Here is a 13,890-nt window from a genome sequence, read left to right as displayed (position 1 = left end):
CCTGAAATGCTCATAGATGTCCTCGTTGGACAATGATGGTTACCAGTCGTAGTATACTATTTGCTGCCAAGTATTGTCTGCTAAGCACCCAGAAAAGGCCGAGGGCGATCTGGGTGCTGGCAGACATGTGGCTGGCACACGTGGGGCTACATTGCTACACAGCAGCAACCCCTTGCCTTTAACCGTCCTCGTTGGACAATGATGGTTACCAGTCGTAGTATACTATTTGCTGCCAAGTATTGGCTGCCAAGCACCCAGAAAGTGCCGAGGGCTATCAGTCATGCTGCACTGTCGTCTTAAGATGTAAAAAATAGATTTGTGTTTTATTCATTTCCTTCCCCCCTCCCTCCGTCAAATCAACGGCCCGCTAAACCCAGGCTTAGGAGTTCAATCTCTGGGGGGGGGGGGGCATTCTGTGTGACAGTTGTTTGTATTTCTCCCTGATGCACAGCCACCTTTCTTGATTTTAATTCCCTGTACCTGTACGCCATGTCGTCAGTCGCCCGCCCCTCCCTCCCTCCCTCCCTCCCTCCCTCCCTTCTTCCCCTGGTCTTTAGATACTAGTTTCGCGCCTTTTTTCAGACCAGACGCCATAGCTAGCACTGGGATCATGGAGCCCGCTCAGATCACCGCGGCAATTATGAGCACTATGAACACCACGCGCATTGTCCTGGAGTATATGCAGAGCCTGGACATGCCAAAGCAAAACCAGGAGGACCAGCTGAGGAGGAGGAGGCGATTGCAGCGCGGCGACGATAGTGATGAGGAAATTGACATGGACCTCTCACAAGGCACAGGCCCCAGCAATGTGGAAATCATGGTGTTACTGGGGCAGGTTCATGCCATGGAACGCCGATTCTGGGCCCGGGAAACAAGCACAGACTGGTGGGACCGCATCGTGTTGCAGGTCTGGGACGATTCCCAGTGGCTGCGAAACTTTCGCATGCGTAAGGGCACTTTCATGGAACTTTGTGACTTGCTTTCCCCTGCCCTGAAGCGCCAGAATACCAGGATGAGAGCAGCCCTCACAGTTGAGAAGCGAGTGGCGATAGCCCTGTGGAAGCTTGCAACGCCAGACAGCTACCGGTCAGTCGGGAATCAATTTGGAGTGGGCAAATCTACTGTGGGGGCTGCTGTGATCCAAGTTGCCAGGGCAATGAGAGGCCTGGTGATATCAAGGGTAGTGACTCTGGGAAACGTGCAGGACATAGTGGATGGCTTTGCTGCAATGGGATTCCCAAACTGTGGTGGGGCGATAGACGGAACCCATATCCCTATCTTGGCACCGGCGCACCAAGCCACCGAGTACATAAACCGCAAGGGGTACTTTTCAATGCTGCTGCAAGCCCTGGTGGATCACAAGGGACGTTTCACCGACATCAACGTGGGCTGGCCGGGAAGGGTACATGATGCTCGCGTCTTCAGGCACTCTCTTCTGTTTCGAAAGCTGGAGGAAGGGACTTTCTTCCCGGACCAGAAAATAACCATTGGGGATGTTGAAATGCCTATCGTGATCCTTGGGGACCCAGCCTACCCCTTAATGCCATGGCTCATGAAGCCATACACAGGCAGCCTGGACAGGAGTCAGGACCTGTTCAACTACAGGCTGAGCAAGTGCCGAATGGTGGTGGAATGTGCATTTGGGCGTTTAAAAGCGCGCTGGCGCAGCTTACTGACTCGCTGTGACCTCAGCGAAAAGAATATCCCCATTGTTATTGCTACTTGCTGTGCGCTCCACAATATCTGTGAGAGTAAGGGGGAGACATTTATGGCGGGGTGGGAGGTAGAGGCAAATCGCCTGGCCGCTGATTACGCGCAGCCAGACACCAGGTCGGTTAGAGCAGCACAGCAGGGCGCGGTGCGCATCAGAGAGGCTTTGAAAACTAGTTTTGTGACTGGGCAGGATTTGGTGTGAAACTTCTGTTTGTTTCTCCTTGATGAAATCGCAGCCCCCCCCACGCACCCGGTTAACTCTACTACCCTGTAAACCAAGCACCCCAACCTCCCCTACCCTCCCCTCTTCAAGCACCACTTGCAGAGGCAATAAAGTCATTGTTACTTCACATTCATGCATTCTTTATTAATTGAGCACACAACTAGGGGGATAATTGCAAAGGTAGCCCGGGATGGGTGGGGGAGGAGGGAAGCAGCACACAACTAGGGGGATAATTGCAAAGGTAGCCCGGGATGGGTGGGGGAGGAGGGAAGGAAAAGGACACACTGCACTTTAAAACTTTAAAACTTATTGCTGTGGAAATCATCTAGGGTGGAGTGATTGGGTGGCCGGAGGCCCCCCCACCGTGTTCTTGGGCGTCTGGGTGAGGAGGCAATGGGACTTGGGGAGGAGGGCTGGTGGTTACAGAGGGGCTGTAGCGGCGGTCTCTGCTCCTGCTGTTGGTTACAGAGGGGCTGTAGCGGCGGTCTCTGCTCCTGCTGTTGGTTACAGAGGGGCTGTAGCGGCGGTCTCTGCTCCTGCTGTTGGTTACAGAGGGGCTGTAGCGGCGGTCTCTGCTCCTGCTGCCTTTCCTGCAGCTCAACCATACGCAGGAGCATATCACTTTGATGCTCCAGCAGCCGGAGCATTGACTCTTGCTTTCTGAGTACAAGCTGACGCCACTTCTCCTCTTCAGCCCGCGTTTCAGCACGCACCCTCTGCTCTTCAGCCAGCGATTCAGCTCGCCACCTCTCCTCTCGCTCATACTGGGCTTTTCTAAAATCAGTCATTGACTGCCTCCACGCATTCTGCTGTGCTCTGTCAGCGTGGGAGGCAGTCTGTAGTTCAGTGAACATTTCGTCACGCGTCCTTCGCTTCCTTCTTCGAATATTCACTAGCCTCTGTGAAGGTGAAACATTTGCAGCTGGTGGAGGAGAAGGGAGAGTTGTTTAAAAAAGATACATTTTTGAGAACAATGGGTACACTCTTTCACTTTAGATTTTGCCGTGCATCACACAGCACATGTGCTTTCGTTACAAGGTCGCATTTTTCCTCTTATATTGAGGGCCTGCCTGTTTGGTGTGAGAGATCACTCACGCAGTTCCAGGCCACAGATTTCAGCTTGCAGGCAGCCATGGTAAGACACAGTCTTTTGGCTTTTTTAACCTTGGTAACAAGTGGGGATGGTTTAAAACAGTACTGCTCTCATTAACCATACCAAGCACCCGTTGGGGTGGGTTGGCCATTTAAAATGGGTTTGCAATGTAAAAGGAGGGGCTGAGGTTTCAGGTTTAACATGCAGCACAAACCCAACTAACTCCCCTCCCCCACACACCCAATTCTCTGGGATGGTCACTTCACCCCTCCCCCCCACCGCGTGGTTAGCAGCGGGGAATATTTCTGTTCAGCAGAGCAGGAAGGGGCACCTCTGAATGTCCCCTTAATAAAATCGCCCCATTTCAACCAGGTGACCGTGAATGATATCACTCTCCTGAGGATAACAAAGAGCGATAAGGAATGGATGTTGTCTGCATGCCAGCAAACACCGGGACCATACGCTGCCATGCTTTGTTATGCAATGATTCCAGACTACGTGCTACTGGCCTGGCGTGGTAAAGTGTCCTACCATGGCGGACGGGATAAGGCAGCCCTCCCCAGAAACCTTTTGCAAAGGCTTTGGGAGTACATGAAGGAGAGCTTTCTGGAGATGTCCCTGGAGGATTTCCGCTCCATCCCCATACACGTTAACAGACTTTTCCAGTAGCTGTACTGGCCGCGATTGCCAGGGCAAATTAATCATTAATCATTAAACACGCTTGTTTTTAAACCATGTGTAATATTTACAAAGGTACACTCACCAGAGGTCCCCTGTGTGCCCACAGGGTCTTGGGTGAGTTCGGGGGTTACTGGTTCCAGGTCCAGGGTGACAAACATATCCTGGCTGTTGGGGAAACTGGTTTCTCCGCTTCCTTGCTGCTGTGAGCTATCTATGATGTTCTCTCCATCCTCATCTTCCTCGTCCGCCGAACCCGCTTCCCTGTCTCCAGAGAGGGACTGATAGCACACGCTTGGGCTACTGGTGGCTGCACCCCCTAGAATGGCATGCAGCTCCTCGTAGTAGCGGCATGTTTGCGGCTCAGCCCCGGACCTTCCGTTTGCGTCTCTGGCTTTGTGGTAGGCTTGCCTTAGCTCCTTAATTTTCACGCGGCACTGCTGTGCGTCCCTGTTATGGCCTCTGTCCTTCATGGCCTTGGAGATCTTTTCTAATGTTTTGCCATTTCTTTTACTGTTTCGGAGTTCGGCCAGCACTGCTTCATCTCCCCAGATGGCGATCAGATCCCGTACCTCCCGTTCGGTCCAGGCTGGAGCTCTTTTGCGATCCTGGGACTGGGACTGGGACACCATCACGGTTACCTGTGCTGATGAGCTCTGCATGGTCACCTGTGCTCTCCACGCTGAGCAAACAGGAAATGAAATTCAAACGTTCGCGGGGCTTTTCCTGTCTACCTGGCCAGTGCATCTGAGATGAGAGTGCTGTCCAGAGCGGTCACAATGAAGCACTGTGGGATAGCTCCCGGAGGCCACTAATGTCGAATTCCGTCCTCACTACCCAATTCCGACCCCCATAAGGCCGATTTTATCGCTAATCCCCTCGTCGAGGTGGTGTAAAGAAACCGGTTTAAAGGGCCCTTTAAGTCGAAAGAAAGGGCTTCGTCGTGTAAACGTGTCCAGGCTTAAGTCGACTTAACGCAGCTAAAGTCGACCTAAACTCGTAGTGTAGACCAGGCCTAACATGGCACTTGTGCTTCAGAATAGGAGCCAGCTGGCTTCTTGGGCATTATGAACCATTGAGCTTTGGCTGTGGCTTGGGGCAGACGATGCACCATCTTGTTTGTAGTCTTCAGCTGGCATCTAGAGCAGTAAGACTTGAGGGAATGAGTGTGTGGAAAGAATCTAGAAATGTCTAAAGTTTTGTGAGCTTTCAGAATTGGAGGAGGATGGGTGGTTGGTGGGAAGACGAGCCAGTGGGGGATGGCTTCTAAACTCTGCAGGAGCAGAGCCCTTGCAATATTTACAAGGTCCATATAACTGCTACCTCCTACTGCAAGCTTCCCCTTGCCTTCCCTTCAGTAAAAAGTGCTTCAGCGCCTTCTGCCCGTTCTGCCTTTCAAAACGCTAACAAAAATTACTCTTCACCTAAAAGCATGCACTTGAGTGTTCTAGACAGTTGTTCCTCGCTACTAACCTCGTCCTCACCAAGATGCGAATGTATTGCCTTTTTAAGCATTCTAGTTAATGAGAGTTCAAGTGGCTGCTTTGTGATAGCAGCTGGAGCATGTGATGGGCTCAGCATCTGAGGAAGTTGCTCTCAGAAGATTTCCTGGCAAATTACAGCACACTTCAGACAGGCATGAGGAGACGGTGTGCAAAAGCATCACCGAAAGACTTTGAAAGCCCATTTATTAATTGGGAAACAATGTTCGCTGCGCGGAACACTCAACACTGTTAGAGTGAAAACCAAACAAGCTGGAGAAAGCTTTAAGCACCTTGTAAGTATCCTCTGTTTTGCATCAAGCTAGTTCTTCACATCTTATAGGAATTACTCTTCAAACTCTGTATTGGTTGCAAATGTCAACTGCATTCAGCAGTTCCAAGTACCAGCTGCATCACACCTGGGTGATGCCTGATTGATGCCTCAAAATGAGGTTTTGACCCCTTAAGGAAATCCTTCCCCAGTGGAGGTGCCAGTAGAACTGATGCTAGATGTAGTACAATGAGAGTCAAAAAGGGGACTTGTAGTGGAAAGGCTTAACTGCGGTTCCATGACTGTGCTCTATAATGCAGATAAATGTAATGAGCGTATTTGTTGCCTGGAACCAAATGATCTAGACCTGTGCTTTCAGAAATACCATGTCGTGTGCTATTGCCCCATTAGTTACTGAGCTGGTCATTCGGATGCTCAATTACTGCAGTTGTGCATGCAGTCGTAGTAGCGCTCCTCGCATTCCCAAATGTGGGGTTTATGAAGTCGTGAGGTAGGAAGCTGCGTTCTCTGGATAATGCTGTATTTCTGTTGAACTACAAAAGCATTTGTACAAAAAATGGTAAAAGATTAAAAACAGAGAGAGATGTAGTTAAAAGGACACTACTCCACTGTGGATTCATTAGACCCCAGGTGACAGTCATGCCGTAAATTCAGTAAGAGCTTGCCTTACCCAGCTGCACCTTGTTTAGTGTGAGTGATGGAGGACCTGGGCCAGTCTTGCCGATAGGCCTCCACTCTGGTGCTGAGGTGTCTTATGTTGTATGTGAGAAATACGTGATCACATTTATTAAATGTATCACAGTGCATGGGCCTGTGAGGGAAGGGGCAAAGATAAGGTAAATGGGGAAAAGGTAAGGCCATTAATTCAGTCTAAACATCCTTATTGTCTGACTTTGATTCCTTAACACTGCGGCCTTAACATTGCATTAACAGGGTTTTTTTTTTTTTTTTAGTAACTGGCAGAATGAATAAGTTTTTTTGTAGCATCTAAATGGCCATGTAGCATTGCTGTGTGCTCTTAAATCGGTGTTGCCTTTCACCCCAGAAGAGACTGCAGTGCATTGGAGGGCTCCTAAATATAGGGCGTGATCCCAATCCTACTGAGGTCAGTGGGCGTCTTTCTGTTGACTTCAGCCAGATTTGGATCAAACTCATCGTCTGTGAAATGCTTTGTAATCTGTTTTTGGGGATGAAACAGTGCTAGAGAAATCAGTTACCTTGACTTCACTCTCTCCAGCCTCTGTAAGCCTTTGCTTTTCAAGATAGCACATTTAATCCCTCCTCTCCTAGTCTATTCATGTCCTACAATAAATTACTAGGTTTGATTTGGCATCACACTACCTCTTTGCCATAAAACATTACAGATCATCAACAAGGAACCACGGGGTGAGGGTGGGCAAGAAGTCAGAGAGTGGGAAAGACTAACATAAACCAGCTCTGTCTCTTCCTAATGAGCGCTGGAGCCTTGGGAATTAACTCCATAATCCATGAGCACCTCAGGGAGGCAGCTACCAGGAACAGTGGGCACTGATAATTACGGGAGGCAGGTGCATGGCATTGTCTTATATTGAACAATTAAAGGGATCCTTTTTTGTTTGTTTCAAACAGTCGTGCGTGAATTTAGTGAGGGACAAAAAGCAGTGGCTGGAACCGGGTGTAGTACATCTAGGCACTGAATAGTTTTCTGCACCTGCAGCATCATTGCTATCCTTATCCCAGGCCCCTTACATGGCTCTGCTGGTGCACCTCAGTCCTGGCCCTCAGCATTGCTGCTATCTCAGCACCAAACAAATTCTGCTCTTGCTGTTTTGTCTCAGGGATAAATCTCCATCGGAGGCTAACGGTGATAAAACCCCCATGTTTTTGTTTGTAGTCTGACATGGGATTTGAATTCAGCTTAGCATCAATGGGCAAAAAGCTATGTTATTACTAAACTGCATTACTAAACTGAGAAAGTGAATAAGGAAAAGTTATTTACTTGTTCCCATAATATAAGAACGAGGGGCCACCAAATGAAATTAATAGGCAGCAGGTTTAAAACAAATAAAAGGAAGTTCTTCTCCACACAGAGCACAGTCAACCTGTGGAACTCCTTGCCTGAGGAGGTTGTGAAGGCTAGGACTATAACAGGGTTTAAAAGAGAACTAGATACATTCATGGAGGTAATGTCCATTAATGGCTATTAGCCAGGATGGGTAAGGAATGGTGTCCCTAGCCTCTGTTTGTCAGAGGGTGGAGATGGATGGCAGGAGAGAGATCACATGATCATTACCTGTTAGGTTCACTCCCTCTGGGGCACCTGGCATTGGCCACTGTTGGAAGACAGGATACTGGGCTGGATGGACCTTTGGTCTGACCCACACACACGACCCAGTGTGGCCGTTCTTATGTTCTTATCCCTGCCTGTTGGGGAATCAGATTTAAACCTTATTCTCTTTACTGGGCTAGAGCCTCCTCCCTACCTGGTCCATATGCTGCGTATCCCCAGATGGAGAGTGGGTTTAGGGGTGCCAAAGACTTGCAACACCAAGGGCTGCAGGGGCAACTTGCCAGGAGCCCAATTGGCTCTGCCTTGTCAGCAGATCAGTTCACTAACACACAACCCTGCGGCCCTGGGTTGCTCTCGGTATTAATAGAAATGATTTGTGTAAACTTCACCAGCAGTAAAACCCTACAGGCTGATCACCTTGGTCCTCACAAGGCATGGGGCAGCCATAGGCCAGGCTGAAATTCTCCTGGACACGGTTGGGAAAGGTCTGTTTTTCTCCAGGATTCCCCTTCTTACTTCAAATTAGGGTTTTAACTCTGTTAAGTGGGAGGTGGGCCTACAAAATGAGGGTCGCAGAGGCTTCTCGAAATCTAGCAGCGAATAGGAGGTTTGCCCAAGGACCATAGAACGTGGCCTTCATGTATCTTCTGCAAGTGGCTCCGCGTGGGCTGACCCTTTTGCTTGCCTAGAGAAGCTTGCAGAGCCTTAGGAAGTGAAGCGCGGGGGGAAATACTATGCGGAGTGCTTTTAGGACCGTGCTGTTTTCTGCCCTTTGTTTGGCCACTTGTCCAAGCAGTTTCCCAGTCTGAGCACCCGGCTGTGGCAGCTGCATACGCACCTAGGCACAAAATTCCACATGGTGATTTGGCAATCCGGCTTGCCAAGTGTCACAGTTAGGCTTAATGGTACCACCCCATTGACTTGTTTGCTCTGAGCTATTGTTTTGGAGTGGCAGACCTCCGGAAGTCTGCATTGGCTTACACTCCGGTCACAGGAAAACCTTCTTGACATGAACTAAAGTGACTAGAAACTTTTAAATGAATGCTTCCATTCTGCTGCGTCTGACTCTACTGGGTTAGCGAGAGAAACCCCTTCAGCGTACTAGATCCAGCCTGCCGGCCAAGTGTCTAACAGCACTGCCTGACATCCAATTACCTTCTGGATGAATTAGTTACTGATGTTTTCTCCAGGCTGGCAACTGAATTCTGCTTAGTGGGGACGGTTAATAAAAACATAAATAACCCGGAGATGTTTATGTGAACAGCACTGGGGCCTTGTTCCGAAAAAAAATAAAAAAAAATTGATCAATCATTTGGGACCAGAAGGAATGAAAGGAGCAGTTGCTGAAAGGAATTGGCTCTCCTGGTAGGACTCGAGGATAGTAAATTAACTTCTATTGATTAAATTACTCTTCCCACGTAGGCACAAAAAGATACATTGCAATGGAGAGAGATGTGGTTCAGTGGGCTGAGAATAAGAAGGAAGCTAGGTGCTCTCGATCCCTATTCCGATGTCTGACCCCCCCCTTGGGTAATTCATTTCACCTCTCTGCTTCGGTTTCCCCACCTATACACAGTCTACTCCCGTTTATCTGAAACCCTATTATCTGAACCTCTTCCTTGTCTGCACCCCCCAGAACAACTGCCCATGTGCTACCCTGCCCAGCTGCTGGCATGAACCCCCTAGTGAAACCCCCTGCCCAGCTGCGGCTGTGAACCCCCCTGCCACCTGTGTGTGCACATCCCCACTCACTGCTCCCTCGCCTCCTCCCCACCCCTCTGCCATGGAGTTGCTCTTCACCTGGTCAGTGTTGTAGCTCTCGCCCTAGCTTATGCAGAACCGAGGTGCCCAGCTCCCTCTTTGACACGGCCTCCATGCCGCCCGAGGGAGCCAATGCTGGGGCATGCGCGCGCCGAGCAGCCGCAGGAGCCGGGGAGTCGGCTGCCGGGCCGTAGTGACAACAGTGAAGTCTGTATCCTGTCCAGCTGTTTCTGACTGGGGTGAAGGGCTGCTCTCTCCATTATCCAAACAGAATCCATGTTCCCCGTGCTATTTGGATAAATAGCAGTATATTGTAATGGGACTAAAATTCCCCTGGCCCCGGGGAGGGAATTGAAGATTGGCAAGCCCTCTGGGAGGTGATCAGTCAACCATGATAAGCCACTACTGTTAGTGATTGCTACTCTGCAGCACAAGGTTCTTGTGAGGCATGGGGCACCTGGCTACTCCCGCTGACTTCAGTAGGTATTGAGTATCCTGACCCTCCTGGACGAGAGCAATCGGCCAATGCTGCCTTCATTTTAACCTTAGAAATCTTGGCAAACCCACTAATCACACCAGGCCCTGGGACTGCACCCTTGGGAGTCCCCAAGATGCTGCCCAGGGGAGCAGTTCTTGTCATCATAACACACCTGGTCCCGTAAGGTTAATCAGTCGCTTCCCATCCCCCCTCAGTCTTTCCTTTACAAGCCCAGCTTCGTGAAAGATTTCTCCCCAGCAGCTCTCCCAGCGCCAAGCGCACTACACAACAAGCACAATTGTCGTGTTTAAAGGTGAATCCCATGAACTCTGACCTGCATTTGACACAAAGGGAGAAATGTTGGGCCTCCATTTGTATTTCAGGCCCATGCTAATCTCTGCTGGAATCTGTTTCTTTTAATCACCCTTGTTCTACCAGTGTCTGCCCAATGGTGGGAAAGTTGGTCTGGTTCTTGGTGTTATGTTAGAGTGGGGGGGACTTGAGATGTGGGCTCAGTTCCAGGCTCTATCACAAACTTCTTAGGTAAGTCACTAACTCGCCCTGGGGCTTGGTTCCCGCTCTTCTGCTTATTTTAGATATTTATGTGGCCCCCTCATTATAGTATCTGAGCACCGCAAACTTTCATTTATTCCCCCAGTCCACTTGCAAGTACTGTGATCCCCAAGCAGTTGGGGAACTGAGGCGTGGAAAGACCAAGCGGCACACATGGAGTCTGTGGCAGAGCTAGGAATTTAACCTGAGTCTCCTAAGTCCCAGGCTAGCACCCTAAACACTGGACTATCTTTCCTGTCGCTGTGGGGGAAGGGGGTAGATTCTGTCCCTTTCTCTTGCCCTCTGCCTGCTTTGTTTACGTAGACTTGGTTTCCAGTATCAGAACTGACAGACCAACACCGCTGACCGACGGCTGGGTGGAGGAATTCATACAGCAGCAAGTGAAATGCTGCCCCTTTTTGTGTGACAAGAATGATTTCAGATTAAAACAGGCAATGGTGGCATACCTCACATAGAACTTGCCTTTAAAGACAGAGGCCCTAGGATCCAGTGGGAAGCGGCCTCTTGTGTTAAAACTGGCCATTAAAAGTTGCAAAATCCCAAATTGCTCCATCACTGATTTTTTTTTTTTTTTTAAAGGAAAAAGTACTATTCAGTATTTACGCAGGATCTAGATGAAAATGTTTTGTCATCCAATATGCGGAACAGCAGCAGTCAAATGCTCTTCCAGGGCAGTTCTGACTGACGCGAGTGCCTAACCAAGAAGTGAGTTAATTTCAAGGTTCATTACAAATAGAAGAGCCCACAGCCCCTTAGGTATTGCAGGGTACGTAGGAATTTCTAGGTATGAATTACTCTCCGGTGCATCATTTAAGAAATGGTTTTTAGAACAGCGTGATTGGCTCCTACCCCTTGGTTTTTTCTCTAACCCGCTTGTCCATTTCCCCTCCCCCACAATTTTTAATGTATTTTGCTGTTTAAACTGAGGGCCTTAAAGGTGCATTAACAATTTAAACCAATTGAAAGCTTTAGAGCATCTTGAACAGATAAACCAATCTAAAGTGTTAGATTAGTTTAATCTTCTTAATTTGCCTTATGGGCTAAAATACTATTATATAGCACCAGCTGTTGCTTAGCATTGTTCACAAGCACATGAGCCAAGGTCCCTGCTCGGAGATCTTGCCTTCCAAGGCCCTGGTCGTGCAAAAGCATATGCAGATTCTTATTTATTGTTGTTATTTGTCTGACTGTGGCACCAGGGAGCCCCAGTCATGGACCTCTACTGTGCGAGATGATGTACAAGTAATCCCACTGAAGTAATGAGGTTACACACATGAGTAGAGCTACATATATGCAGGGTCAGGACTTCCATTAGCATTGAAACACCTAAAAACAATAGACTTAAACCAGAGAAAGATTATGAAAAGGACCCAAAAATGGACCCAAAAGGAGAGGGGCTTGGTAGCATCTCTGGAACTCTTTGGGGGCAGATAGCTCAGTGGTTTGAGCATTGGCCTGCTAAACCCAGGGTTGTGAGTTCAGTCCTTGAGGGGGCCACTTAGGGATCTGGGGCAAAATCAGTACTTGGTCCTGCTAGTGAAGGCAGGGGGCTGGACTCGATGACCTTTCAAGGTCCCTTCCAGTTCTAGGAGATGGGATATCACCATTAATTTATTTATTTTATTTATTTTATTTCACATCCTGGCCTGGAAAGGGTTAATGAACACCTATCTCTGTGCTGAGCATAGTTTCCCTCTGCCTGCCCACCAGCTCCACGCAGCCCGAGTGGAAGAACTCGGCCCAGAAATCCACACTGCGTTCTCTTTGCATGTTGCTTTGCAGCTCACCTTCCATAAATAGCTGGGTCTAAACACCCTGGATATGAGGCAAACAAGGGCTGTTCAATTCCAATTAACCTTTAAATTATCTGACCTTGAAATATGCCATTACCTTCTTGCACCTTGACCAGCTGCCAGTGCTGTGGCTCTATTGGCTTCAGTCACGTCAGCAGTGGCATTACGCCACAGGCGAATGGACCCCATTGTGGCTTTCCTGCTGGGAGAATCAAACCCACTTGTTTCAGTGAAATCCCATGTGTATCGAAGCAGTGAAATATGGGCCCCTGCACAGCCAGGACTTCCCTATTGAAGTATTGTTTGCCACAGAGAAAATAATTGAGCAGGTGGCTGGTCTGTCGAATTTGCCTCACTTTACGGGTCAACCAGCCTGAATTGTGTCCATCTAGTTCAAAGTCTCTCTTCTTATTTATTGATTAGAGAAAGTGAGAACTTTGGCGTCTGCATCTCTGTTCTTGTGCATGTTAGTTAAGATGGTGGCAGCCCGTTGAGGGGGAATGTGCATGTGTTTACACGTCTCCTGTTTTCTCCCCTTACTTTCTAGGGAGCTCAAGCTGCGAAATTATGTTCCTGAGGATGAAGATCTCAAGAAAAGGAAGGTGCCTCAGGCCAAGCCGGCCTCAGGTAGGCGCCGGAGAGGGAGTTTTTGAGAGCTTGGGAATGATGCCTCCCCCCATTTAAAAAACAAAACAAAAAGATGCTGGATTGATCACCCTGGAGAGTGAAGTCCTCTGCCTATAGGACAGGGTCAGCAACAGGTCCAATTTCCTCCACGTTGCCCTATCTGGAGAGACCATCTCTGCTAGTGCTGTAGCAGGAATGCGTCAATCCTTGGCCTCTGCTGCCAACAAGGGCCCAGTTATAGTTTTCATCTAGATCCTTTCCACTAGGCACTGGAGGGAGATCCACCATAGTCATTTGATGCTGGCTGCCAAACAGCTGTCCATCAGTTTAGCCACTGACCTTCGCTGCCTTTGACCCGGTGACCTTGAGCTGAAAGATTGCATATCACCAGTCCTTTCTTTTTCAATTCAAACCAACTATTGGAAACCTGCCTGATTTTTTTTTTCTGTCCAGTTTATTATTATAAACTAGATGGTGAGGGGCATGTGCCTGCCACTCTGGGAATTTAGAACAAGCTGCACTCCCTGCTCTGAAGAGATTAGTCTAAACGAGTCTCTTTTCAGTATTTACACTGTTATTGCGCCTCCCACGGTCTGTCAGTCTTAGTGTCGAACTTGGTCCAACTCAGCTGTGTGGTACCCGGTGCCCAGTTGGGGAACCTCGAATGGCTCGGAGGATGAATTAAATGCTCGTTCCCAGCAGTATCAGAGAAATGAGCAAATAGTCCCTATATCCTAGAAGCCATCTGAGTGCGACAGTGGATTGGTCCTATATAGACTAGACTAGAGTGGTTCAGTGCTCATGTCCCGGGTTTTTACACTTCATATAAACGTCTCCCACAGGCCATGGCCATTACTAGCGGGAAATGAGCAGGAGTAGGGACTGCATCGGCAGGAACAACACCGCGGC

General features: G+C 48.9%; 1 protein-coding gene across 1 annotated transcript in view; it reads left to right on the top strand.

The window, feature by feature from the left end:
- The window catches only part of CCDC12 (coiled-coil domain containing 12), an 84,001-nt gene that overhangs the window by 62,079 nt on the left and 8,032 nt on the right, over positions 1–13,890 (top strand). Inside the window, exon 3 of the mRNA XM_065398488.1 lies at positions 12,902–12,981. Within this exon, the coding sequence (XP_065254560.1) occupies positions 12,902–12,981 (80 nt within the window). The remainder of the gene's footprint in view (positions 1–12,901; positions 12,982–13,890) is intronic.

Source organism: Emys orbicularis, chromosome 2, assembly GCF_028017835.1.
Source record: "Emys orbicularis isolate rEmyOrb1 chromosome 2, rEmyOrb1.hap1, whole genome shotgun sequence".
NCBI classification, from domain to species: domain Eukaryota; kingdom Metazoa; phylum Chordata; order Testudines; family Emydidae; genus Emys; species Emys orbicularis.
Note: the sequence above shows the minus strand (reverse complement) of the source record. Positions and strands in the feature narration are given on the sequence as shown.